The 26,455-nt window shown below is 48.2% G+C and overlaps 10 protein-coding genes and 2 non-coding genes across 12 annotated transcripts; 7 read left to right on the top strand and 5 right to left on the bottom strand.

Annotated features, from left to right (window-relative positions):
• Positions 1-40: 40 nt before the first annotated feature.
• HD556DRAFT_1363664 (Metalloenzyme, LuxS/M16 peptidase-like protein) lies at positions 41-2,048 on the top strand. The gene is made up of 4 exons (XM_041302699.1): positions 41-277; positions 329-1,121; positions 1,169-1,491; positions 1,544-2,048. The coding sequence occupies exons 1-4, from the start codon at positions 53-55 to the stop codon at positions 1,742-1,744; spliced, it is 1,542 nt and encodes a 513-aa protein (XP_041161466.1). The 5' UTR covers positions 41-52; the 3' UTR covers positions 1,745-2,048.
• A 397-nt stretch (positions 2,049-2,445) lies between these two features.
• On the bottom strand, positions 2,446-4,029 carry HD556DRAFT_1235357 (glycoside hydrolase family 5 protein; the record flags this gene model as incomplete). Its single annotated transcript, XM_041297742.1, has 7 exons — positions 2,446-2,862; positions 2,918-3,068; positions 3,122-3,196; positions 3,248-3,394; positions 3,432-3,614; positions 3,672-3,835; positions 3,898-4,029. The coding sequence occupies 7 exons, from the start codon at positions 4,027-4,029 to the stop codon at positions 2,446-2,448; spliced, it is 1,269 nt and encodes a 422-aa protein (XP_041161465.1).
• A 975-nt stretch (positions 4,030-5,004) lies between these two features.
• On the bottom strand, positions 5,005-6,579 carry HD556DRAFT_1442031 (glycoside hydrolase family 5 protein; the record flags this gene model as incomplete). Its single annotated transcript, XM_041306400.1, has 7 exons — positions 5,005-5,421; positions 5,478-5,625; positions 5,693-5,752; positions 5,804-5,950; positions 6,010-6,177; positions 6,226-6,389; positions 6,439-6,579. The coding sequence occupies 7 exons, from the start codon at positions 6,577-6,579 to the stop codon at positions 5,005-5,007; spliced, it is 1,245 nt and encodes a 414-aa protein (XP_041161464.1).
• Positions 6,580-8,336: 1,757 nt separating this feature from the next.
• On the top strand, positions 8,337-10,087 carry HD556DRAFT_1268921 (nucleotide-diphospho-sugar transferase). The gene is made up of 2 exons (XM_041299151.1): positions 8,337-9,012; positions 9,063-10,087. Exons 1-2 carry the CDS (start codon positions 8,424-8,426, stop codon positions 9,944-9,946), a joined length of 1,473 nt encoding a protein of 490 aa, XP_041161463.1. The 5' UTR covers positions 8,337-8,423; the 3' UTR covers positions 9,947-10,087.
• Positions 10,088-12,507, bottom strand: HD556DRAFT_1363641 (uncharacterized protein). The gene is made up of 12 exons (XM_041302698.1): positions 11,896-12,507; positions 11,778-11,845; positions 11,651-11,723; positions 11,522-11,592; positions 11,454-11,471; positions 11,355-11,402; positions 10,869-11,309; positions 10,751-10,812; positions 10,670-10,705; positions 10,449-10,620; positions 10,302-10,385; positions 10,088-10,244 (listed from the first exon to the last, which is right to left on the bottom strand). The coding sequence occupies exons 1-12, from the start codon at positions 12,215-12,217 to the stop codon at positions 10,146-10,148; spliced, it is 1,494 nt and encodes a 497-aa protein (XP_041161462.1). The 5' UTR covers positions 12,218-12,507; the 3' UTR covers positions 10,088-10,145.
• A 190-nt stretch (positions 12,508-12,697) lies between these two features.
• Positions 12,698-16,247, top strand: HD556DRAFT_1268915 (uncharacterized protein). The gene is made up of 11 exons (XM_041299150.1): positions 12,698-12,730; positions 12,786-14,120; positions 14,173-14,257; positions 14,310-14,612; positions 14,663-14,939; positions 14,992-15,189; positions 15,237-15,341; positions 15,391-15,514; positions 15,561-15,739; positions 15,788-15,967; positions 16,020-16,247. Exons 1-11 carry the CDS (start codon positions 12,718-12,720, stop codon positions 16,125-16,127), a joined length of 2,907 nt encoding a protein of 968 aa, XP_041161461.1. The 5' UTR covers positions 12,698-12,717; the 3' UTR covers positions 16,128-16,247.
• A 56-nt stretch (positions 16,248-16,303) lies between these two features.
• On the top strand, positions 16,304-16,395 carry HD556DRAFT_t55. Its single transcript has one exon. It is a non-coding gene; the product is annotated as a tRNA-Glu (tRNA).
• A 281-nt stretch (positions 16,396-16,676) lies between these two features.
• Positions 16,677-16,761, top strand: HD556DRAFT_t56. Its single transcript has one exon. It is a non-coding gene; the product is annotated as a tRNA-Trp (tRNA).
• Positions 16,762-17,291: 530 nt separating this feature from the next.
• HD556DRAFT_1235014 (uncharacterized protein) lies at positions 17,292-18,527 on the top strand (the record flags this gene model as incomplete). Its single annotated transcript, XM_041297711.1, has 7 exons — positions 17,292-17,352; positions 17,411-17,523; positions 17,583-17,738; positions 17,790-17,868; positions 17,924-18,049; positions 18,101-18,291; positions 18,342-18,527. The coding sequence occupies 7 exons, from the start codon at positions 17,292-17,294 to the stop codon at positions 18,525-18,527; spliced, it is 912 nt and encodes a 303-aa protein (XP_041161460.1).
• A 265-nt stretch (positions 18,528-18,792) lies between these two features.
• On the bottom strand, positions 18,793-20,008 carry HD556DRAFT_369404 (uncharacterized protein). The gene is made up of 4 exons (XM_041310402.1): positions 19,756-20,008; positions 19,624-19,703; positions 19,421-19,572; positions 18,793-19,370 (listed from the first exon to the last, which is right to left on the bottom strand). The coding sequence occupies exons 1-4, from the start codon at positions 19,810-19,812 to the stop codon at positions 18,859-18,861; spliced, it is 801 nt and encodes a 266-aa protein (XP_041161459.1). The 5' UTR covers positions 19,813-20,008; the 3' UTR covers positions 18,793-18,858.
• A 502-nt stretch (positions 20,009-20,510) lies between these two features.
• On the bottom strand, positions 20,511-22,012 carry HD556DRAFT_1235024 (mitochondrial carrier domain-containing protein; the record flags this gene model as incomplete). The annotated part of the gene is made up of 11 exons (XM_041297712.1): positions 20,511-20,580; positions 20,630-20,666; positions 20,719-20,851; positions 20,909-20,935; positions 20,989-21,249; positions 21,304-21,347; positions 21,402-21,512; positions 21,566-21,590; positions 21,651-21,662; positions 21,714-21,826; positions 21,883-22,012. 11 exons carry the CDS (start codon positions 22,010-22,012, stop codon positions 20,511-20,513), a joined length of 963 nt encoding a protein of 320 aa, XP_041161458.1.
• Positions 22,013-22,347: 335 nt separating this feature from the next.
• HD556DRAFT_1268908 (PhoX domain-containing protein) lies at positions 22,348-26,420 on the top strand (the record flags this gene model as incomplete). The annotated part of the gene is made up of 8 exons (XM_041299149.1): positions 22,348-23,318; positions 23,371-23,393; positions 23,449-23,672; positions 23,722-23,849; positions 23,902-25,446; positions 25,497-26,005; positions 26,055-26,236; positions 26,290-26,420. The coding sequence occupies exons 1-8, from the start codon at positions 22,413-22,415 to the stop codon at positions 26,418-26,420; spliced, it is 3,648 nt and encodes a 1,215-aa protein (XP_041161457.1). The 5' UTR covers positions 22,348-22,412.
• Positions 26,421-26,455: the final 35 nt, after the last annotated feature.

The following is a 26,455-nucleotide window of genomic DNA, read 5'->3' as shown; positions in this document are numbered from 1 at the left end:
GAGTTCACAATATTCGGTGTTCGGAGTTTTTCGACCTTGGACTTTACTCACCATGCGGAAGGCAACAACGTCGCTCGTCCGTCGCAGCCAGCGGCAATTTTCTCAAACAGTACACCCTCCATTGCAGATCACTACTCTGCCCAACAAGATCAGAGTTGCTACAGAGTCGACTCCCGGTCATTTTTCATCCGTTGGACTCTACGTAGATGCAGGGTCCAGGTATGAAGACTCATCAACCTCAGGCATTAGCCATTTTCTGGACAGGATGGCCTTCAAGGTGCGTAGCTTAGGCAGTATCTGTGCCATTATTTATAGCTCCATTGCTCAGACTACCAGCTCTCGCTCCACGGAAGACATGGCGACCGCAATGGACAAGCTAGGTGGCCAAATCATGTGCTCTTCGTCACGCGAATCCATCATGTACCAATCGTCCAACTTCGACCAAGCCACTCCCCTCGCGCTTTCGCTTATATCAGACACCATCTTGAATTCTACCTTTCTACCCGATGAACTTGACGCCCAGAGAGATGCCGCTCGTTACGAGATCCGAGAAATTAGTCAGAAGCCTGAGATGATTCTACCAGAGGTCTTGCATGAGGTTGCATACGGTAGGAAAACACTTGGAAATCCCCTCCTATGCCCAGAAGAGCGAATAGACGCGATTACCGGAGACCTACTTCGGGATTGCATTACAAACTGGTACCGCCCGGAAAGGATGGTGATTGCTGGTGCTGGGATGCATCACGAACGGCTAGTAGAGCTAGCCGATAAATACTTCTCATCTCTCAAATCTGCGCCAACACCGTCACTTTCGTCACTTCAGCCGTCAACTACTCAAAATCTTCCCCCCCACTTACTGCCCTCTTCCTCACCCTCACTCTACAAGTCATTAACTCGTGCTGCATCAACTTATCTATACCCTACGTCCCTTTCTACCGAGCCACCGCTTCCTCCACTGAATCCTCACTCTAATTACGTTGGTGGTATCCATCACATCCCGAGCGAGACAGAGTTCGATCAGCTCTACCTTGCCTTTGAGGGCGTAGGTATTCATGACGAGGATATATATGCCCTCGCCACTATGCAAGTCCTCCTGGGAGGAGGTGGAAGTTTCTCAGCTGGTGCGTAATTATTTCCTGCGCCACATGCTTTATTTAACTTCTTGCAGGTGGTCCCGGGAAGGGCATGTACTCCCGACTTTATACACACATCCTGAATCACTACACCCAAATCGACCACTGTGCTTCCTTCCATCATATTTACACAGATTCCTCGCTCTTCGGCGTTTTTGCGTCATTCGTCCCCAATGCTCCCGGCCAGAGAGGCAATACTCCTGCACAAATGCTGCCCCACCTAGCCAATCAGCTTAGCTTGCTCATATACCAATCTGTCCCCAAAGTTGAACTTGAGCGTGCCAAGAATCAGCTCAAATCGAGCCTCATGATGGCTCTCGAAAGTCGGGCGGTGGAGGTAGAGGACCTTGGCCGACAGGTATGATAAACTTTTATCATAAACATGCTTGCATACTCACGTGTTACTCTAGTTGCTTGTCCACGGTCGGAAGATTCCTGTAACTGATATGACGGCGGCCATCGACAAAGTGACTCCTGACTGCGTGCGCCGCGTCGCTACTAGACTATTCGCACCTTCATCTGGAAATAAGGCCACGATTTTGACCATGGGGCGCGGGGATATAGGAGATTGGAAGGCGACACTTAAAAAATATGGTGTCGCAGGAGCATGAAGGTTTGAACGCTTAGATCACTGCATATTTTCATTTTCTGTACTTAATTTTAGCTAACGGTCATTGCAACAAATTGTTTTTCATCATACGTGATGTGCCTATCTCCTGATCCAGGAGAAAGTACAGCTGTTGATGAGCCTTCAGGCTCGTTCAACCACTCAGTGCCTGTGTTGATATGCTTGTTTTCAAGTTCGCCAGTGCATGGAACAATCGATATGATGCGTAGAAGAGGGCGTGAAGAAGTGCTGTAGGCTGTAGCGCAATACAGCATTAAGTTTTGGAGCCAATTTGGTTATGATCACACCGTTGTCTCATCGTACTATGGTTATAATGTTTTGTAGTGTCCAATACATAAACCTGCAGCGAGCAGCACCATGTCTTTGATGATCATTACTTTTCCTTGCAAGTAACTCAGCCTTCTTCATGATCATACACGAAGCTGAACGTTGAATTTCCAAGCATCAATGGGGAGTGGTTTGAGAGCGCTGGGGCGGAGCACAGGTGGAGTTCGCACATGGGAGTGAATTATGTCTGCGAAACTAATAAAACGGTTCTTCTCTACAAATGGGAGAAACTTGGCTACTATGTCAGAGTACGTGATCCTTCAAAAAGTAGGTATAAATACGGTGGTTGGGCAATCATGCAGAACAATAGGATTAGGAAGGAGCGAGAGAAAATTCTACCAAAGCGAGTAGGTGCATCTACCCGCAAATAGTGGGGTATTCGAGGTCAGTAGGAGACCAAGGTATCCAGCCGTTTTGTAATCCAGCCAGGTATGACCATTCGTCTGCACTCTCTGTCTTCCACGTCCACATCAACCACCCATTCGATTTCTCGTAGGAAATAACTTGTGCTTCCCAAAACTGACGAAGGAAAGTCTTATAGCTCGAGCTGAAAGTAGATGCGCTCCCGGTAAGTCCGGTGCAACTTCCAACGTAAGTGGAACCAGGATAGGAACCGTCATAACGGGCCCCGTTGCCCCTGCCATTCAGGTAGGTGGCGCAGTCAGTGATGGCGGGTGACCATTCACCGACCATAAGCCAAAGGTCGAAATCGGAAAGAGTAGATTGAGTATCACACGCAGTATCGATATGGCTCTGCCAAGACATTTGGACATCCTGCGGAAACATAAGGTTAAGACTTTGGAAAGGGCTTTCTATCTTGGGGACATACCGCATTGGAAAACACCTGGTAGATGTGTGTATCCATCGCCACGCCCTGGAAGTCGGGTGTGGTCTCGAATCCGTTCCAATAGCTCAAAGACTGGAAAGCATCATGTAGTAGAACGACAGTATTACTCTGCGCCGATGTGCCGTGTGGATACCTATATAATGCATCAGCACCCTTCCATAGCAGACAACGAGTGATTGTTTCCACCTAATATTTCCATAAGAATCGTAGTAATATTGTCTCAAAGGTGTTAGCACAGACGATCCGTAGTATCCAGCTGGTCTAAAAAAGCACGTCACATTCGTTCAAAAACGCCCCCTCAGGTACACTCACTCGTTCAGGGGCGCGATGATAGGAACAACATCAACCTGGTCGGCAAACATGGAAGCAATCTGTTGGATGATTGCGTCTGTCCGGGCAATATTCGTTTGGTTTGACTGCCATGTAGGGTATGTCATCCTGTGTCCAGAATTGTCGTACCTACAATTTTGCGTGAGCCATGAAGAGACACCAGGACACAAATAGTACGCGCCCGTTTTGGCTTCCGGGAGCCCCGTGAAGATCGACGATCAACTTGAGTCCATATTGGCTAGCCCATTGTACAGCGTTCTGAAGGTAAGGAAGCTGGCCTTGTATGTATGGCTCACCAGAGCCAACTTCAAAGGCCCAGTACCCAATAGGCAGTCTCACATGGTTCAATCTGTAGCATGCCGACGAGTCAATTATGGTATGTATGCCTGCAGGGCCAAGCGCGTACCCGGCAGCAGCGATATTTGCAAAATCATCCTGCGTAATCCAGGTATCCCAGTGGTTCTGTAGTACGGTTGTCGCAGTGGCACGGTCATAGTATTGTCCAAATGTCCATTCATCGACAATCTTAGGATTTCCTGTGTTGTCGAATATACTGGGGGTGATCCATGGCTACGTCCAAATATGAGGATCAGTTGAGACCTTTGACCATCGTCCACCGTCACTGTACATACCTCGAGTACGAGCCAACCTCCAAGGTTGACGCCTCGCACCATCTGAGAACCATAAGGGAAGCCGGGAGAAAATTGAGACGATGCTGAGTGGAACAGAGACAGCCCGATGAGGGCCAAAAACGCAGAGAACATTGAAAAATTAGCAGACATTGAATTTATCGAACCACGCCGAGCCGCATTTTATTCGGGTTTTATGGCTGATCCATCGACCTCGGGCATTATTTAATAGAACTGGCAAGAAGCAGAGAAGGCTACCAAACTGCGAAAAGTGAGGCTCTCACTTTTCCGCACGTGTTCAGCACCATCATGATGCCGGTAGGGACTTTTCATGCACAGGCTGAGGCTCCAATGACCGCAGCCGCCATTCCGGTGATACATATTTGGATCCCCAGTTCAGAGTACAGGATGCCGTATGCCTAGATCTATCAGACATATTAGAAACAAGGTGTTATGATCGAATGGAGAATGCGTTCATAGAATGGCACGGAAATTGTGCTTCACGTGGGGATCCATCGTCATGCCAGACGGACTGGATCGTCCCAGGATAATACAGTTGCAGAAAGGCTTCTGCCCTCCTGGGCAACTCGAATCTCGATAGAGACATATACTTATAGCATACGGACTCCGATTGTCAGACGTCAATTTGTCGCACACTGGCCCGAGAATCTGGCAAAAATGCTTGAGCTTGAGTAATAGTCCAGCTCTAAATATGAATACTGAGTCGAGAAATATCATGATGCTGACGCCGCGGAGGCACGCCACTCCTTCACCAGGCGGCCGTGGTTTGTGTGCTCGATCATTTGTGAACAGAGTACAAGAGATCTAGAGTCCATCTCAGCGCGATCCATGTCTTCTACGGAGTGCATGATGGACCATTCAGTCACTGCATGAAAGTTTGGAGTGCGGAGTTGCACTCTAACTTGTTATGGCGAGTTCGGCGAGCCTATTACATCACGCCGTACTATTAGTAACGCTGTGGCAAAGTTTTCTCCACTTCCATGGATTGTCAATGCATTCGGAGGAAGTACGGGTATATGCTGGTATATGTAGGTTGCTACCATGAGTCCGCTGTAATGCTAATAAGATGCTCGATATTGCTGCCATTGTTCAATCGCAAATGTTCGGGTATTCCAAGTTAGTTGGGTTTTGTGGTATCCATCCATACTCCAACCCAGCCTGGTAACTCCAATCATCCGCATTCTCAGCCTTCCAGGTCCATTGAATCCATCCACTGCCTTTCTCGTAGGAGATGACCTGAGCTTCCCAGTATTGACGCATGAATTGCTTGTATTCTGTGCTGAAGGTCGTCGCATTGCCTGTTTTGCCAGTACAGCTGCCGACCGCGGTTGTGCCTGATAGGGTTCCGTCATAGCGTGCTCCAGTGCCGCGACCATTCAACCATGTCGCGCAGTCTGTCGATGCAGGAGTCCATTCACCAACAATTATCCATAAGTCAAAGTCGGCGAGGCTAGATCCATGACTGCACGCCTCACTGATGTGCTGGGAATAGTTGTAGGCAACTTGCTGTTCACGTCGTTAGTACATTGTTGTACCATATAGAGGAAAGGGAGTTTGGATACCTCGTCTGTAAACATCTGGTAGATGTGAGTGTCCATTGCGACGCCGTCGTATCCGTCGACCATAAAGCCATCCCAATAACTAAGATCTTGGAACGCGTCATGAATGAGCTCAACAGTATTACTTTCTGTGGATGAACCGCCAGGATATCTATAAGTCCCGTTATTATTGGCCAAAATTAGGACGAGGGCCAAGTCCTTGCCTAATACTCTCATACGAGTCTTGCCAATATTGCTTCACGACTGAGAGCATTTGATCACCGTCATATCCTGCGGGTCTATAAATCATCAATTTAACTGAGAGTGAAGCAGGCTATAAAGGAACTTACTCATTCAGTGGTGCAATGATAGGCACTGTTTCGTACTCCGAATCGACCATAGAAACAATGGTCTTGATAATATCATTTGTCCTATCGACGTTGGTCTGGTTACTTTGCCATGTTGGATACGACATTTTTTGACCAGAATTATCAAAACTGTGATGAAAATATTAGCACGACAGGCGATGCCAGGATGATGTTACTGTTAGAATCACCCGTTCTGACTGCCAGGGGCACCATGCAGGTCGACGATGAGCTTGAGATTGTGGTTCGACGCCCAGGTAATGGCCTTGTCCAAATAATCTAGCTGTCCAGTTATGTACGGTTCTCCTGGACCGACCGCAAATGCCCAGTAACCAATGGGGAGACGAACATGGTTCAAGCTATAGAATATTTCAGAGGGAATTCAATGAGCATTGATTGAACAATACCCTGCTGCTGCGATGGCTTCAAAGTCATCTTCCGTGATCCAAGAATTCCAATGGTTTTGTAAGGCTGCTAAGGCAGTATCATGGTCCTGATACTCGCCGAAGGTCCACTCATCGACAATATCACTGTTGCCAGTGTTCTGGAATATACTTGGGGTGATCCAAGGCTAGATACGAATTAAAAAGAGGGCATCACACTATGTATGGGTTCCTTACCTCTAGGACAAGCCAGCCGCCAAGATTGACGCCTCGCACTTTTTCGGAACCGTAGTTAAAGCCCGGCTGGAATGATAGCACGGATGGAACTGCGGAAAGTGCGAGCACAACAAGACTAAGCAAGCTATTCAGTGGGGGCATGGTTGGTCTGGCAGCTGGGAGGAATGTGAGTACATTATTGTCTTTTATATGAAGAATAGCTTGGTTCAATTACAGCATCGGTAGTTCGCTTGTGATCCGAGGAAGATCGGTTACACCGCAGAAAGATTGACCTTGAAAGTTTAATGCGTGCACACTGGCGCGGTCGCCGTTCGTGTTGACATATACTCATAAGACTCGCATATATGTTGATGGACGCCTGTCAATGCGATTCAAGACTGAAGTGAGTAAGTTCATATCAGGTTGCAAGAAGCACTCACATTACATACTTGAATCACTACTAGTAGTACATGGTGACCTCATAAAAAAGTTCGGGCGTCGATGATGTAAATTGCCACCACAGGTCATAATTGATGTACATATTGATCAAAAGGCCGCATCTTGGCGTGCTGCAATCATTTGTGTGCATCCTCAGTGAATTGGATTAACAGTTGACGCAGCTGCCAGTGCTGAGTGAACGATGGAAGTCATTGTCAACCGTTTTGCCGACCTTCTTTGCAGCGCTTCGTTTAGCTAATTTTGTTGGTCTAGACTTGGGCGCACACGTGCTAAATTACATTTGATCCCAAGTGGTACGTCAGATATATACGGAAGACCTACGATCTGCGAATGAGCCAAGTTGCGGCGTTCTCACCTTGGGCTGGACAACCCATTGGAAAGGCAGAAATAAGAATGATTGAACGGCTAGTGCTTACCGAAATTGCTACTGGGCCCATCTGTAATAAATAGTAGCGAATCTTCCTGACCAGCCCACTCTAGCCCCACGTCCTTCTCTTAGTTCATTTTCTGATCCTTCATCGCAAAAGGTTTCCTACGTTACCGTATTGGGTCGAAGTACAACATCGCCATAGCACTCCTTCTTGTCTTTGTCACATCTCGGACTGTACTGTTGTTTCAAAAAACTGAAACACAAGTTTTTGGGGATGACGGCGCATCTAAAAATCCAACTTTGTGGGAGTGTAGGTAGTTTATGTAAGACTCTTGCAAGACAAGTTGTGGCAGCTGTATATGTTACATATTGCAAATTTGCACACCTGTATTCGAGTCGGAACCAAAAATTCTGGTCTCCGAGCTCACGACAGTGTAGTACCCATATGCGACGGTGCGCACTGCGATAACGACAATGTAACGAAGCGAAATAGGTAACTGCGAGGAATATCGGGACTGGGTGACATGTGCGCCGGTATTGATCGAAGTGGTAGAGCTTTGAGAAGGAGCTGTCGAAGCATTAGATTCTTGCGAAGGTACTTGAGACCTAAACGACTGCAAGTCATATCGAATAGTAAGGCATAGATAAAAAAATGTGAGCGAATTGTGTAGTGCAGCGATGAAAGGGAATCGAGGTCAGGAGGAAAAGGCTTGCCGCTGGACGTGTGCTGACTCACTGCTGAGGCCGGTCTGGGACCTCCAAGCGAAGTATGGATGTTTCTGCGTTCGTCACGCTTGTTCATTGTCTACAACAGCACCAAGGACTTATTGATCTGGGGCCTGGGCAGATTCTTGCATGCTAGCCTCCTCATGAGGCCTCAAGGATGACACCATCCAGCCTCTGTGCCCCCAATGAGGCGGAGCATGAACATGTAGCAAATAAGTATTCCAGTGAGATGTTAAGTAAGTAAGTAAGTAGTTGGCGGCGGCAAGGCGCGTCGATTAATATCGCGGAGTTTAAACTGCGCTCGGAGGTGCCGGTGCCCCCACACTAATCTGGGACGTGTGCCGATTCACACAGGAACCGGCACCTTCCACGACAACAGCCACTGTGATGACTCAGCTCTATAGCATAAATAACGGCATATCAGGATTTCTTTAGCTTATTCCAACAAAGGATGGCTGTTGATAATATCCGCGACAGATACCAGGCTGCTGGCCAAGACCACCTATTCACTTTCTGGTCGACCCTTGAAGAATCCGAACGCAAATCGCTCTCCCGCCAACTCGAAAACCTTGACGTCGATCGCGTCAACAGGATTTACAAGAAGGCCATCGCCTCTGAGAAGGAAGCCGCTGCCGACCCCGAGCCTATTGAACCCCTTCCTGTTGAAGCGTGTGAGTCTATCGTCAATGATTCTCCAAGCGAGAAGACATGGCGTAGTCAGGGCCTCCAGGCCATCGCCCGTGGGGAGGTGGGTGTCCTTCTTATGGCGGGTGGTCAAGGTACCCGTCTGGGCAGTTCAGCGCCCAAGGGTTGTTATGACATCGGCTTGCCTTCCCACAAAAGTCTCTTCCAGTACCAGGCTGAGCGTATCGCTCGCCTCCAAGTTGTTGCCGAGAAGGAATGCAACAAAGCTGCAGGTTCAGTCGTCGTGCCGTGGTATGTCATGACCAGCGGTCCGACGCGTCGTGAGACCGAGGCATTCTTCACGAAGAACAATTTCTTCGGATTGAGTTCAAAGAACGTTGTCTTTTTCGAACAAGGTAATAATATTTATTCCTTGTAACTCATTTATGTTGACCGGGGTCTTCAGGCACTCTCCCATGCTTGACTGCGGAAGGCAAGATCATGCTCGAGAATACATCGCGTATTGCGGTCGCTCCTGACGGCAACGGCGGGTTGTATGCCGCTACACGCACACCTCTATCCGAGTCTAGCGATTCAACAGTTCTTTCTGACTTGACTGATCGTGGAGTTCTCTACGTTCATGCATACTGCGTCGACAATTGCCTTGTCAAAGTCGCCGACCCCGTTTTCCTCGGCTACTGCATATCCAAGCAGGCTGACTGTGCTGCCAAGGTAGTTCCCAAGGCCTCTTCTTCGGAGGCAGTCGGTGTTGTCGCTCGTAGAGGAGAAAAGTTCAGCGTTGTCGAGTACTCGGAGATCTCGAAGGAACAAGCGGAACTTCGTAACGCCAAGACCGGAGAGCTAGCTTTCAATGCCGCTAACATCGCCAACCACTTCTACACGACGAGCTATCTCAAATCTGTCAAATCGTTTGAAGATGACCTTGCATTCCACATCGCTCGCAAGAAGATTCCCACAGTTGATCTGAAGACTGGGAAAGCAATCAAGCCGAGCGAACCTAATGGCATGAAGCTTGAGCTGTTTGTGTTTGACGTCTTCCCCTTTACGAAGCGCTTTGCGGTCTTGGAAGTTGCACGTAATGAGGAGTTCAGTCCGCTCAAAAATGCGCCTGGAAGTGGTGCAGATAACCCAGAGACTAGCCGTCGCGACCTGCTTGCGCAGCACAAACGGTTCCTGGAGAGGGCTGGTGCCCAGGTCGAGGATGGTGTGGAGATTGAGCTCTCGCCATGTGTCAGCTATGCAGGCGAGGGCCTGGAGTTTGTGAAGGGCAAGACCTTTACCAAGTCAGGTTACGTTGAAAACCCCGAGGAGCTCGATGCTCTTTTCTAGTCGGTGTAGCATATCTTCATGGACCTCTAATCGAGTTTGGATTGCGGACTTTTTTTGTACGACTACTCTTTCGCATCGGCACATGGACATCCTCTTTCAGTTTTTCAGTCAATACGTCTCACTTGTACACCCGATCATTTGATATCAGTAGTGATTCGCGTCCCCTAAAAAACAAGCTGAACAATAAATATAATGACGTTCAACCTCCTACAGGGCCGCCATCTGCAAGTTTGGCTCCCCGCTTTTCCAACTCATCTCGAAGAGAAGCGAATAAGCGTTGGGTCCGCTCGGCATTTGGCTGTGTATCAGTACGTCAAATCGAAGACGCACTGCTGCATGGCATAGATGCACACACCTCCTTGCAGCAGGTAATGAGCTTATCGATCAACATTGTTTGTCCGTTCTGCGCATCTTCCAACTCCTTTCGGAGATTCTGATTCTGGATTGATATTGAGAAAAGCTGAGGGGGATGTACTGTAAATATGAATAAAAATTGAATTACCTCGTCGTCCATTCTGTCGGCACGGGACTTCTCCCCCTCAGCCAGTTGCTTCTGCTCGGCTGCTCGAGCGCGAGATAGGAGAACCTCTAGCTCTTTTGAACGGATGACGCATTCAAAATGTCGTTCGCGAAGCTCATACTGTCGGAGAACTTCCTTCAGTCGTTCTCGTACGCTATAGTCACAACTTAGTGGGCAAGCATTCTTGAAAATAGGGTACGCACACGCCATCAAAGATATCTTCCAATGACCGCCGGGCGCTAATCAGTGTTAGTTGGGCGAATAAAGAGAGCGAGGGAACCCACTCTTGTGGATCATCTGTCCAGTTCTTCCTGAGGCGCTGACGACGAGATTCTGGAAGGTCTTCCTGTATGGGTATATCTCTTACCCTCAGTTTCCAACACGACTCGTGTCATCACTCACGAAGTCATCCAAGCCGGGCCCTTCGGTCAGGTCCATGAGCTCCACAGCAAGAATCTCATCTCCGTCTTCTACTCCTTGCTCTTCTGGTGTCTGGTCTGCATCTATTGTCCGACCATTGTGGGAGAAGATAAATTGCATCGAGGATGACACATTGGAGCCGACAGTGTGCGTGCTGGCGGCTTCTGACTTGGCAGTGCCATTCATCTGCTTGCCGCTCACCGATGTTTTCCCCTCATCCTTCTTCCCACCCGTCGCCTCCATTCTATCTGTCCATGCATTGAACAGTCGGGAGAACTTGGTCTTGCGTGAGATTTTGAAGAAGAGTTCAGCTCGATATCGGCAGATTACTTTCACGACAATGTCAGGCATTTCGCGATATTTGACGTCTTGCGTTTTGGCTTTGTCCACTCGTTTTGACATGTCGGATTTCATTTGCATGATCTGAAGGCAGTGTTGGCGAGGCTACGAGCTGAAAAAATGACACACCTCTTCCTGTGCCTCTTCTATGCATTGTGCTAGACGTTTACTGTCCTCCTAGGCCGGTGTAAGCATACTGGATGAACCTCGTTGCGCAGTTATGCGTACCCGTAGTCTCTTGTTGTCCTGCACAAAAGTCGGTTAGGAAAATAGAGATAGGTCATTAGTCTGCTGACCTTTTGGAGCTCGCGTGCCAAATTCTCCATTTTAACTTTAGTCTGGTTAGCTTTCGTTAGTTGACCCTTTGCTTTATGGATATAGTAGAGTATGAGTATCTTAGAACGAAGTGGGTCAGTGGTACGTACCAGCATCCTTGTCCTTGACCAATTTCTGTTTTTCCTTTGCATGGTCGCGTTCCAATCGCTTTAGCTCTGCGAACTGCAGTTCCGTGATTGAGAGATGCATATATCGGATATGCGAATGATAACGTACGAGTTCGATGTACTTAGCATGAACTGCATTCTCCTCCATGCCTTTTACCGACTTTACAGCCTCTTCAGCTGATGAACGGATGAGTGGTGTATGTATTTGAGAGGCAAGACACACGGACCAAATATCTTCTCCTCCTCTTCCTCAAGCACCTCCTCCTCTTCCAGAGCAGCGATCCTGCTCTTTAGAGACTCGTACATAGCAGCAGGATCGACAGGTGTATCGTTCTTTTTCTTCCCTTTCTGATTATGCGTATAAGTGCCATTAACGACGGTGTTATTGGAATGAGGTGGTAATGTTCGATTTGGAATGGGTGGATTCGGATGATTAGGAAGAAGGGGAGGCGCGACGGAAGGCGCAGAAGGAGCGAGACCGGTTGGAGGAGGTTTGGCTGGCCGCGAACCTATTGCATTCTGACTGGGAATGGTGTTTGTACCGTTCATAGGTATTTGATCCCCAGACGTCGTGCTGGTGGACCTGCGCGGTCGGCGAGGGATACAAGGTATGAAGAACTTTAGGAAAGCAATGTTTTGAAAGCGTGAGGGTTAGCTGAATGCTTTTTGTTTGGCCAGACCTGATTAATGATTGCCAGTGATTAACAACAAATTTTCAAAGACGGAATACACGGAAAGTCATGCACTACGCGGATTGGCGACGGGCGTTAATAGCTAAAGAGGATAATCAATATCTGGGTTTCAACTATATACGCGTACCGGTAGGCCGCTAGCTAGCCAAAACCAATCACAATGAAATCAATTTTATTATTCAAAAATTCTACGGAGACTCTATAAAAACATATATAGCGTGGACGACAATACGTTAGATCAATGGCCAGGTTCACAGCGGAACGACTGAGGCTGATGTAATGCCACACGTGATCAAATTTTAAGACGCGTCGCGTAGATGGCAAACATCCAAACAACCCTGTAACTTGTAACAAAAAATGTATAATCTAGGTGAGACACTTCAAGTATCTTTTCTTCAGGCTTCACAATGACTTTTTAATTGTAGATTCTTCTCCTAGTCCACCCAGAAAGAAGATGAGAATGTCTTCTCCGACCTACGACGAACAAGTCGATGACATGAGTCAAGACGATATAAGCGCTTTCGATGCCATAGAGGCACGCCTCTCTCAGCCAGCTCCTCCACTTCACAAATTAGCCCTACCAACAAACTCGCACCGCAGGCTCAGCCTTGGCGAAGCTGGAGATTGTGGTACTTCGTCCGATCAGGACCTACTGCTCTCCTCTCAGGACATAGCTTCTCAAGACGACAACAATCCTTTTGCCTCTGACCCATTCGCTGATTCAAACGCCACGAAACAAGTAGTATATGCATCTTTTTCCAAAGCATCTGCCGTTCTCCCTCCAGTATGCTTCAAGTCTGCATCGGCTTTGCCCATTCAGAATGCGGATGACTCACACCGCTCACCTTCACCCGAGGTACCCCCGGAAATCGACTACTCTTCGTGGTTTACCTCGGCTCCTCCTGCGACTTTCCTTGGCTTTCAATCTGCTGCGTCCCGCCTTGACAAAACCAAAGAGAATGTCCCCGAGGCGACTGTCAGTCACAGCACACCTATAGGTTTTACATCCGTCGGAAAAGGGAATCTAATTATGCCATCAACAACCGCATTGCGAAAGGCCGAGGAAAAGATTAAGCTGTGGCAGGAAGAGACTGACGATCCGAGTTCCTCCCAAAGATCTGGAGAGTTTGCGCCCTCTTCCTCAGCACGACCATCCTCGCCTCAGCGCACCGTTCTGGGAGCAGTGCACAATTCATTGTCACCTCAAGTTCCAGATACGCCGACTCCTGCGATGGCTACTCGCAGGTCGTTCGAAGCTGCAGCACGATCAACACTTGACGCACCAACGCTTCGTGTTAGCGACTTCAAGGGAAAGCAGAAACCTTTTAAATCTCCTTTGATCACCTCCGTACCATCACGACAGCCAATCGCGGGGATAGCTACCTCTACATATGTCAACTCACCCCTTAATCCTCATCGTCAAAGCTTCACGTCCGCATCTTCTCATATGACTCCATCTAGTTCTGCTGTACCAGGAACGCCTATTCGTCCCTCACCATCGGTTAATCCTGGGGCCGCATTTCGACCACTGGGCCTTACACCGCGAAATTTACGTGGTGGTCCGGTCAAGAACAAGTTTGTGACGCCTTTTAAACCAGGTATCAAACCTCTAGATTTGAACAATGTGGCATCAGCTACACCATCGTCTGTTTCCCCAAGCCCCGGCTTACAGCGACCTATGTATCCACCCTCAGCAACCCAGTCTCCTAGGCCAGTAAAGAAAGCTCCCGAAAAGGGTACAGGCAAAGTATTCAACCTTGGTAAGTGTTTCACTGCAATGATCCACCGGTAAACTTATCACTCTTGTTACAGTACCTCCTGCAGGAAGGATGACACTCTTCAATTCTAGTCTTACACCTCAGGCCTACACAACCGCAGAGCTTGAGGATCGGGGAATGTCAGTCAGTCAGTTCAGCTGCAACACTGATTACTAACACGCTTCCACATAGAAATGTCACAGAACTATCCCAGATAACACCAGCTACTGCTCTCTTTTACTCGTTTTATACGCCATCTGCTACACCGAATGAAGGTGTTCAGCCCTCTGATGCGAAACCTCTCGGACCTACTGCTGCTTTAGAAGAACTCTACGCAAGAGGGTGTTCGTTGGCCACACAGGAATGGATTAACAACCATTGGCCACTTATCCTCTGGAAGCTCGCTGGAATGGTCTCACTCGAGCCAGAAGCAGAGTCCGATCCCGATCGCAAACGATGGTGCTGGCCTGAAGTGATCCGTCAGCTACTGTACAGGTTTGTGCTATCTACCTAACCGTTTCTTCCCTGACTAACCGCTGGCGCAGATACGAACGAGACTTGAACGGGTCAACACGACCACCACTACGACTGATTACCACAAGAGATGCGCCTGCTGCATCCCCGATGGTGCTTTGCGTGTCAAATGTGACTTGGTCACCAGCCGGAGAAACTGACGACGGTTTTCCCATCCCTTCACATCCCGAGTTAGAGGTGACAGACGGATGGTATAGATTACGCGCGAGGGTCGATAAGCCGCTTGCGAGAGCCATCCGTAAGGGTCATATCAAGATCGGCAGGAAGATCGCTGTCACTGGAGCCAGGGTAAGCGACTGGAACTACCCTACATCATGATGTTAATTGACTTTTTGTGCAGCTCTCTGCAGAGCGCAAAGATGGACAAGAAGTCCTCGAGGCATATGATTCGAGTGTCCTGGTGCTGACAGGCAACTCGTCCCATATGGCTTCCTGGCACGCGAAGCTTGGCTTTCAGCGAAGTCCATTCATTGCGACGCTAAACAGCCTCACAGCGGACGGTGGAAACGTGGCCGTTGCAGCTGTCGAAATTATCAAGGTAGGATGGGCGTGTAACACCCAGACGTAGCTTACTCTAGTTCAAAGATTCATCCCATCGCATACATCGAATTCTTTGAAGACGAAAACGGAAAGCGGATGGACGGCCCCCGCAGTGCCAAGGATGAAAGTGCGTTGAGTGAACAATGGAAGGTGAGATGAAGAGCTCTGCACCAAGGCTAGCGCTTACATTCTATATCAGAGGAAGCGCGAACTCGCTGCCTCAAAGATTTGGTCAGACCTTGAAAGACGAGCGGCGTTGATGATGGGGTTTGCAGATAGGCTTGAACAACGTGTGGGTCCGGGCTTTAATGTCAAGAGCGAAGGTGAGAAGACCGTGACCAAAGCTGTGTTGCTCACGCGCTATTTTAGAAATGCCGGACAATCTTGACGATTTATATGAATCCTTGGAGGAGAGCAACCGTCATCAAGTCCAGGCGATACTCTCACGGCTTAGCCGCCTTGAAGCAGGCAGTCTTGCTGCACACATTCGAGAGAAGCTTCTCCAGGATCGTGAAGCTGTCGCGGGAGATATCGAGCGAGAATTGCAGGTAAGTTTGACACTTACACGAAGTTGTTCTCACCGAGCGCTCCCCCAGGATAAATGTCCTGCTCGGGAAGTGCGCAGTTTCCGTGTTATCATCGTGAAAGATGCATATGCACCCACAAGAGGCGGCGATAGTGGTCGCAAAGCCCAACTAACCGTCTGGGATGTACTCAACTTATTGGTTGCTGAAGGATCCTCAGCAGGGGAGTTTAAATTGGGCCAGAAGTTCCTCGTGAGTAATGTTTTTGTAAAGCAGTACGATTCTCATCTTACGATTACGCCAGGTGACAAATTTGATGCCCAAGCAAATATCTGCCTGGATGGACCGTGGCCCTGGATCTGAAGTGTACCTTGCCACCACAAAGAATTCTAGGTGGAAAAGGTTAGCATGAGCGGCCAATTACTGAAGGTCATGCGAGAGTGAGGCTTCTTATTAGGTGTAGTGTAGGCTGAAGTGTAATGATATCATATGTCCAAAGCCAACTTTGCAGGTAATCTCCATTTCGTCGACGCACATTCAAGCTGCTGACACTGAAGCTTGTAATACGGTACACAACAGCTCTGTCATTCGGATATGGTGTAAAGGTAACATATCCGCCTCTCATTTCTCCTTCTTCATGGGGCGCGCGGTTGCTCGGGGTTCGATTCCCCGTATCCGAATCATTTTACCTTCGTGATGGTGTTATTGAATATCGAGGAACTTACAGATACTTTTTTTGTGTCTTCGATCAGTAGGAATGAATTGATTTCGGAGTAGGACTTGAATCTACAGATATAAATAAGCTACTAGCTAGAGGGTAGACACCACTGCGCCTTTCAAAACTCACGATTTGCCGTTGAAACGCTGACTGTCTGTACAATACACTCGGAGAGGATGCTGTTCAGAATCTGTTCAGCTGAAAGTCCTAGTACTATTAATTATATGAGTTCAGTATTCACATGAACCCGTGGCGCAGTGGTAGCGCGTATGATTCCAGCCTAGTTTGGACATCCATAAGGTCATCCGTTCAATCCGGGTCGGGTTCACTTTTTTTATGTGAAAAACGCGTGGTGTCCAGATTTGGCATGTACTCTAAGCCTGGTGGCTGGTTCTACCGTGACAGTGACCATGCCACTGCCAGCAATCTATCATGTATGTTCTATCCACACAGGTTGAGCAGTGCCATCGGATCATGTGCCTACGCTGATAGGTTCTGCCGGTGTACAGAATTTGAGCGTGCCATTGCATCTTGTATCCGACCACGGGTCCGCGGCGGCCCTGTGACAGTGCAAGTTATTCACAAATGATTGTGAACGGCACACAGTGCTGGCAGGAGCCGATTCACCCACTCTGCCAGGGAATGGTTGGATAGTGGCAGGAGCTGGCCAGCAATTTCAGTTAAGTTGGTATCAGAATTCCAGGCATGAGCGTTGATTCCCTCATACGGATCCAACACAGCTTCTCATGAGGAAACATATATACTCTCGAGTTTTGCCTCCGTGCACGGAATTCGTCCAAGATACCGTGGCTCTCCTACTTAAATCTGACCTAACTGGTCAGTGGCACGACCATAATCATGGCCATACCTATGGATATGGCTGCTTTGTTGGGTTTGTTTCTGGACACCTTGTTATATGGTGCGTAACCAGCCACCAGCGGAAAGGTCATAGTGCCAAACTTTGTTATCCCCAACAGGCGTGTTCTTTACTTTATACTGTTTCACGTTGTTCATCCTGCTCAAGAAGACCGGCATTAAACGGCAACTCCTTCTCCCAGTGGCGACTTTGCTGCTCTGCATTGCAACGGCCGTAAGTCGCTGAATGTAGTCAAAGCTCTTCGGGGATTAGCTCAACACGATTACTTTCAGCATTTAACCATCGATTTTGTTCGAGCGCTAGAGGCATTCATATTCAAGGTGGATACGATTGGTGCAAGTGACTACTATTCCAACTTTGATTCACCACTGTTTGTTGCATCAACGGCACTTTGCATCACGCAAACCATTCTCGCCGATGCAATAGTTGTGAGCTTCTCCACATGGCACGTTTACTTCTCCCTCTGAGCAGGGCTGTAGGTTTGGCGATGTTATGTGCTCAACGACAGAAGTCTGTTGGTTGCCATTCCTGGCTGTATCATACTCTTAGCCAGCATAGGTGAGTATCTCGAAAGTACTATTCGACCATTATCTTTTCCCGAAACATTTTTCAGCCACTGGATACTATGGTATCGGGTCTCTTTCTCGGGCCCGTCCGCTGTCTAATATCTCCCCCGCTGAGTATGGGTGCATCGCCACATTCGATACCTTAACCATGGTTCTCAGTGTTACCAGTACCAGTACGTCAATTGGATCTAATCTGCAGGCTCCTGATGACCATAGTAATGCAGGTTTGAATGCTTGGCGCATCTATCGCACTCGCTATTTCATGCCAGAGGGCTTTGCCGCCTTTCTACCCGTTTTTGTTGTCATCGTCGAGAGCGGCGCTTTTTATTCCACGAGTATCCTTGTACTCCTTTTAACGTTCTTCATTGGATCCAACAGTCAATATACCATGCTGGACATTATCACTCCCATCGTGGTGAGTTTACAGAACTTGCGACCCAAGCGATTCATAGCAATTTTATCCAGGGGATCACATTCTGCCTCATCATTCTGCAAGTTCACTTCGATGTAGGTGGAAACTCGCCGGCCGAAAAGTTCACTGAAGCAAGGGGTACTATTACGAGCCTCTTTCGAAGGCAAGGTGTACGAGAGGGTTTAGGCATGGAACCAATGACTGTGCATACCACAGAGGAAACAGCTCTGTATGAATAACGACTTGGAATTTAAGGATGGTGTTCAATTTATAGCCCAATCCCATTGATGACCTTGAAAGTGTTAGAATCCAACCCGTCAATACAGCACTTTCGTTCGCTTCCTTCAAGACAATTACCATGTCTTACTTACGGTACTTACAAAGTCCTTATGTATTTAGGTACCTCATATAGTCTCTTTACACTCGATTGATGATCGATGAGGGCTTACAAATTCCTAATCACACGCCTTTCGTCTTCCAGAAAGCGCAAACCAAATTTCTTGGGTCTCCATAAGTTACAGTAATCAAGGTGTCATATGTCATCATGATGGTCCTCGGATACTCTCTGATCTACTCCTCTTCGTCATCATATATCCATCCCGTTGGCCATGTAGGCGATATCTCCCTCCAGTACGTAAAGTAAGCTTCCAATCTTTCACGTCGTCCTCGCTCTGTGCGCACCACATCCCTCACATTCTTCGCCTGTTCCCTCAGCATTTTCGCTCTACTGCGCAGAGCGGCAGCCTGAGCGAGAACACGCTGATCGTTGGATGTGACCTGGTTCATAATGCTCACTGTCCGGTTGAGCATCTGTGGTGTTTCGAGCTGGGGGTTCCCTGAACGCGAGCTACGGGGGGAGTCATGCTGACTCGGGTAGGATAAATAGGAATCAGTATCGTTGGTGTCATCGTCCGGAGCTGGGTGCCCAGTGTGACTTTCCAGCACCGATGAAGGGCCTTGCAGTATTGCTGCTGAATTTACAGCGGCGACGTCGGCAGCATCTCTAGCTACTGCAATCGGAGCACTTTTTTCTGTACTGAGCGCAGATTTCTGAGAATCTTTCTGGGTCGGAGGATTATCAACTAGACAAATGTCAGATTTTTTGTACTGCGACATGGCACATGACACTCACGACTTGTGTCTACAGGTACGTCCATGATTGGTGTCGATGGACCAGCGACTGGAGGGATATCCTCGCTAGCTCTTCTTGACCCAGAAGGAGGCTGGTCTTGCATGCTAGTTCTCAACCTCTTCCTCGGAGGCTCTTCACTCCCTTCATCCTGACTGAGCCACTATCAGAACAGTTCATTACGCTGACCATGAAGGAAAACCTACTGTAGTTGAACAACTTCGTAGAGCTTTAGGAGCTCTTGGATAATTGTCTCGCTCTTCATGTTAGCCTTGATCTTATTTTCCTGTTTTCTGGTTATTTAGTGTGGTATTCAGGAAAGAAAATGAGATACACACCTTCGCGAGCTTTTGCAGCTTTACGCGGGTGAGCTTACGGAGTGTAGCTTCGTCCATGTCAAGTGTCCCGGGAAGGAGCAGGTGCTGAGATGTGCGCTATAGATAGAGGTAGAGAAATAGTGCTGGTCGTCGAACTGACGAGCTTGGATAAAAGAAAGATAGAAAACAAGTGGAGTGCCTTTTATGGGTGCGTGATGCAGTGGAATGTGGGCCTGCAAGCATCCACAATTTAAATCCACACCTATCGTGTGGTACAGATATCCACAATGGACTTGTACCACAAGCTGATGAGGGAGCCGGCTTCAGTGCTCCGGGAGAATTTACTGTGGATACAAATAACTTACAGCACTTAGCTCGTACATCACGGACATCCGGCACTCCCCTGTGTTCCCACCATGATCCCATCCTCTGCGATCGTCGAATCATAGTCACATAATTTCAGTTGCCGATTCGTACGACTTGCGGTACCTTCTCTCAGATGGAAAAGATGATCCTGAGTGGCGAGAGTGAATGATCAATATATCAGACCCAAGGACACTTTGCAGTAGGATGTTCTCAAGGAACAGGCGTTCAACAGGTAAGTTGATTTTCTGTTCCGAATTGTGTGACCCACACTGTACCGGAGTTCGTCACGGTGTTTGTTTGAAACGAATAGATTCTGCCTTCTACCACAGGTCCTCACGTCGACTACCATACGACGCATTCAGTCCTCTGTAGGCTTGCGCTCAGTTATGAAGAAAGATATCAGGTTGAGGTCACGATCTACGATTACGGATGTCCTTATACAAACCTAAGATGATATCGTTCACAGTAAGGGTAATAATGCTATGAATGACAGTCAGAAGGGCATGAAACTTGCAAGCCGAGAACTCACGTATGAGGCGCAACACGAAGAAACTGTGCAGTTGAGCCTAGACGGATATTTTTAATAAGATTTGTCGCGGTATGCATGCCGCTACATACCCTTGTACCACCCGAACACGCCCTCGGTCCTGAAAGTCTTCCAGAGACAGTCGATGGGATTCCTATACAGTATCCCTGATAAACGACCATCAGGCGTGCGTGTTGTTGGTTGGTTGTATACCCGGGTTAGGGCCTGGACGTGAATATAGATGAGGCCAAAATTTTCACTTCAAGCAGGGAGCCAACTAACCGTGTCAGCAGGCTGCATGACAATGCACTACGAGGTGTCAGACTACGATGCTTGGCTGCTTGATACGAGTAAAAACACACCACGCAAACTCCAGACACGGACGAACTAACAAGGTAAGTTAATATGCTGTTTGAGGGAAGTAATCCGTGCGAGCCAAGCTGATTTTTAGTCCATTTGTACGTAGGAAGCTGAACCGAGGATCCCATAGCTGTCCGCAGAATGGCTGCATCCATACCACGTAGTAGACCCCAAAACTTTTCTGTCCTGAAAATAGTGGCCAATGCGTCAAACGAGCTCTTGTAGTAATGTTGCGTGCCAACTGGTAATATAGGAGAATATGCCTGTTGACGCTGTCATCGATATTATTAAATAATGCAAGGGTATGTCGCACGTACTTGCATGCGTGCTTTAATCAGGAAGAGTGGGTTCCCGAACGAAGCTGATACACGCGAATCAAGAGACCGTAATCGTGTTGGACTTAATGGTACTATACCTCCTATTATACCACTTGCAGCACCAGCTACGACGGAAGTGAATGGTATCTGGTCGGTGATAGATCTGCCTATCGAGCGGTTGATTGTTCGTCGGAACGGCTCGTAGAACCCTGTGTAGTAACTAAGAGAAGGTCTGGACAGCAGGGCTGAATTGATCGCTTACCTAGACGTGATCCATTCAAAAGTATCTGACATAAGGTATCAATATCAATGTCAAGAAGGTATCCCTGAAGTTTGTGATATCTGACCTGGTAAACATACTGAAAGGGTATCAGACAGAGCAAAAAATGAATACAGGCATATTTACACACCGCTGGTCCAAGTCCTCTTTGCAAGCCCCGGATGCCCTCGTTTCTCCAAGTTTTTGCCAAAACATCCAAAACATCCTTATAAACTCTTTTCCCCCCACCTTTGACAAGCTCACCTGCCCGCGTGTCAATATATCATATTTTATCGCTCACACAATCGCATTGAACGTACCTTGGAGTTGCAAACGCGTCTTGGCTACTTCCGCAGGATTGCTGACAGTGACAGCTATGCATCCTGCCAGTCCACCGCAAAGAAAACTTTCAAGCATGGAGAGAGGCGGTGGTATAGTAGAAGATGCCATACCACAATGCCAATAGCCAGAACGGCACGTTGCGCAAGTGCACTGTGCAGCTTGATTACGGACTTGTCACTGTAGACGTCAAAAATGTGTATGCGTACGGTAGCACCTAGTAGGCTGAGCCAATCACAGTCCGAACCCCGGCATGCCGCAGTGCGCACACTTCAAATTCTTCCTCACACAACACTCATTGAGTACTGAAGGGTTTTAATTATTGGCACGCTTCTGAAGTTGAGGGATATCGAGCTCTATAGCCTTTGAACCATCGTGGAGTTCAAGCTGAAAGAGTGATGCTGGATATGGCAAGTGTTGCTCAAGTCCTCTGAGCGAAGTTCGAACGGTCGGTGACCTCACTGCGTATCTCAACATGACTCTGACGAATAATGTGCTCTAGTAAACAGTGATGTACCAAATTCGCCGTGACATGCACTCATTCATTAGTGCCAGGTTTGCTTTAGCTGTCGCCTTTCTCGCCATTGTATTTCCTGTCGTCGCACGCGCGTTCTCGTCTCCGATAGCCCTCATCCTCCTTTCTCCTGTCATCATACTTTTCGTGGCATTCTCGTGTTTCATCGCGAACATTCTTGTTGGAGTTGCCTTGGACAAGAAACCAGTTCATAGGAATGCGCTCACATATGCAGCTAGACCTCTTGCCTTCTCAACTCCCGCAGCATGGCAGGCAGTCCTCACTCGTTCGAACTGGTCTCAGAAAACTCCACAATCATTATCACCTTTGTACCCTGACCTACCTGTTGTGTCATCTACCCTTAACGATATCATGATTTTTGTCGTACGCGACTTCGTGCTCACCTGGTACAAGGACATATCTTCATCCCCTTCCTTTCCTACGGCAGTTTCTTCGGTGCTTCATGACTCCCTTGAGAGGCTTCTGCAAACAACCGCAACAGTCGACCTTTCTGTTCTCCTAGTGAAGCGAATTTTGCCCAAAGTCACTACACATATCGAGCAATTCCGCCAATCGGAGGTCGCACTTCGCGGTGCAGCCCTAGAACGCCGTCTCACGCAATCCGAAGAGTTGGATACGCTGTTGGCAAGTAGATACGCAGGGAAGGGCGGAAAACTACATCCTGCAGTGGAGAATCTGTCTTCTACGTTTACGAAACAGAATGAAGAAATACATCTCAGAACCATTGCGGAGCGGATGCTCTCGCATATTCTTCCGGAACAGGAGGCTCAGAGTAAAGCTCTGAGAATAGTTGTCCGAGAAATCTTGGTTTGCGCAGTGCTGTATCCAATTATGGATATGGTGAGCGACCCTGATTTTTGGAATCGAATGATTGAGCAAGTGGTATGTCATATCCTCAACTCAAGTGTGAGCGCATTTATTGACTCCGAGATAGGCAGGCGCCGCAATACAGCAGCAGTATGTGGCAAACGTGCTCGAGTGTTTTTTTGAACCTTAAACAATGCATACACAGGAAACTCATATCTCAAGTGAGAAATGTTTTAGAAGCACAATCACCCCGCCGGCACAACCGCCTTCCTTCAACAATTTCAACTGGAGACACTATCACGGTTAGAACTGATATGCGACAGTTTGAGTCGTTTCTCAGAAGTATCAATCGTTGTTCGTCGCTTCTGGATGCTCGTCGCCTGAAGAATGATATCATGGGAGAAATTCGGAGGACGAGATTACTTCTCGGTTAGTTTATTCAAGTCGCTTACTACATTTTATGTTGACGCTCCCACAGCTAATCACGAGAAGGAGGATTGGATAAGTGGCGAGAAGACAGAAGACGTAGTAGCTTTCCTTGACAGGCTTTATACTGCGAAGCGGACTGTCGAACAACGAATAGTAGTACTGGGTGGCGAAGATTCGGTAAGCGCTGCCCTACGAAATTCATAACTTCTACTTATACAGACAACCGTAGAAGTCTGCTGCCTCGCCAGAGTCTGGTTCGCGGACCCAAGTCACTCTACGCGACATTTTAAGCAACCCGACATCACTCTCCTACTTCATGGAGTTTATGGATCGTCGGCACCGCTCGCTGCTGGTTCAGTTTTGGCTAACAGTAGAAAGCTTCAAAAACCCATTGGAGTCAATAGACTCGAGTTCATCTGGGGATGAAGACGAACCCTTACAAGGTCCTTCAACCTCCTCGACGCTCAAAGAGGACATTTCAATGATTAACGACCTTTACTTCTCTGTCACACCATCCCATCCTGCCTTATCATCCATCTCTAAGAAGCACATCGATAGCATACGCTCTTATGCACAAAGTGAGATCCTTCCGGGGCCTTTGGAGGACAAGAAAGTCCGTCGTAGCGTCATGTTGGCGCAGAGACAGGTTCAACAGGTGATGGAACAAGACTTCGAGGACCTTCAAAGATCTGAACTGTGGTTCCGAATAATCGAGGATTTCAATCGGGCTAGTGCTAAATTGCTGGAGCCCCCCGTAGGTCGGATCTCGGGACGTTCGATGTCACCCCCGCCACTGCCGGCGTCACGTCCTATCGGCATTGGATCTGTCCATATCTTCCGCTCTGAATCTTCCCCTTCATTGAGCTCTGTGGTTCAGCGCGTAGATGACCCACGGGCCAGTCCAACCACTGCCTCACGGACCAACATTGATGTGCTCATGTCCCCGGTTTCAGATACATCATCGAATACATCCAGAGCTCCTCTCTTCGATGATCCAGAAGATGCCCAGGGTGCAGATGAAGCAGAAAGAATGAGAGCCATCCAGGCCGCGCTGACGGACATCATTGCCACACAGAAACTTCCCCACAGTTTCCTCCCTCGAGGCCAGGATAGAGGCGGAAATCGTCACCTCAGCGCGACTTCACTCGACAACAAGAAGGGCATTTTCGGTGATGAAGAAGATATGATCGACGAAGAAGATGACGACAGAGCTGAAGGTTCTGTAGATACGGAGCAGGGAACATTTCAGCTAGCCGGACCTGGAGACCTTCAGCTCTCATACGAGATTGCACGCCTTGGCGACAAGGTCACCAAACTAGAGGCCCACGACGCCATGCTCGACATGCTTATCAAGAAGGCAGAGCTGACAGGCGATGCTCAAGAACTGCGTCTACTTCAAAAATCGAAGTCGTCCATGACCCGCGAACTTCGAGAGTTGCGTTTCCAGAAGACACAATATGAACAGCAAGAATCCGAAAACCGTCTCATTTCCCATCGAACGAAGGTTTCTATCGTTAGTTCGACAGTGGGAGAAGAAGAGGGGAAATCCGTAGTGCGATACCTCGTTGAGGTCCAGCAGCTCGCACCCGATGGAACATTTGCCTCTGGGTGGGTTGTTGCAAGGAGATACAACGAGTTCCTTAGGATGCACAACAAATTGCGCGATCGGTACGCGCTTGTCAAGGGTCTCGATTTCCCAGGCAAGAGACTTGTTACTTCGCTGACCGGCAGTTTCGTGGACACAAGGAGACAAGCCCTTGAGAAATATTTGCAGGTGAGGAACTCGCCGGAGTCTGCTTTCTTCGCGCATACTGACGGTTGTAGAATTTGATTACCATACCTGTCGTCTGCGAAAGCAATGACCTTCGCGCATTTCTGTCCCGTGATTCACCATTCATTGCATCTGAAGTTCAAGAGGATGTCCCCAAAGGAACCGCTAGTTTTTCAGGGAAAAACCTAGTCCGATCTGTTTATCGCTCAGTGGCAGAGAGTATTGATGATATGTTCTTTGGCCCGTCGATGTTGGATGTTATGATTCAAAGGCTTACCCGACAGGCCGCAGAATTTGCTGGTATAGTCGGATCTGCGGTCCACGATGAGGACCTCGTCGCTCAGGCACTGAAGGCGTTCGGGAAGTTCACGTCGGAGGACACGTTCATGCACATGTCTAGTGACCTGCGTCCTTTGGAAGGAGAAACTAGCACATCGACATTCTCTGCTCCTATATGTGACCTTGTCCTCGCTATCTTTGAGCTCAACAAGAAGGACAACTGGCTCCGACGACAAGCGATCGTGATCATTCTCCAGCAAGTACTGGGTGGTACCATTGAGCGGTGAGACCAAACTTTGCATAGTCTTTTCGCCCCCCTGACGTGATTAAAGGCAAATCCGTCAAAGTATCAAGTCGATGTTTGAAGAAAGTCGCATTATGCCTATCTTGGCCTTTTTCAAAGACTCTCTATGGCCGGGTGGTAAGCTGAAACCGCCTGGTCAACCACGGTCAACTGAGGAGATAACACGTAGTCGCGATGAGGCAAACCGTAAGCTCTCCGCTTTAGTGCCAGGTTTGCTGGGATTTTCTCCCCTATAAATATGGAGTTAACACCACGATCTACAGATCTTGCTGCGAACATGATAGGACGGTCAAATGCTCGGCGAGGAGCAAGACGAATATTTGCTGTCCTGCAGAACAAGCGCTTGAACCAGCATATTGCCTATACCATTGTCGACGAGGTGCGTTTTCATTGAACTGCAAAGGACGTTGCTCACTAACATGTTCAGGT

This window comes from Suillus plorans (assembly GCF_016647745.1).
Source record: "Suillus plorans strain S12 chromosome Unknown HD556scaffold_21, whole genome shotgun sequence".
Classification (NCBI taxonomy): Eukaryota; Fungi; Basidiomycota; class Agaricomycetes; order Boletales; family Suillaceae; genus Suillus; species Suillus plorans.
Note: the sequence above shows the minus strand (reverse complement) of the source record. Positions and strands in the feature narration are given on the sequence as shown.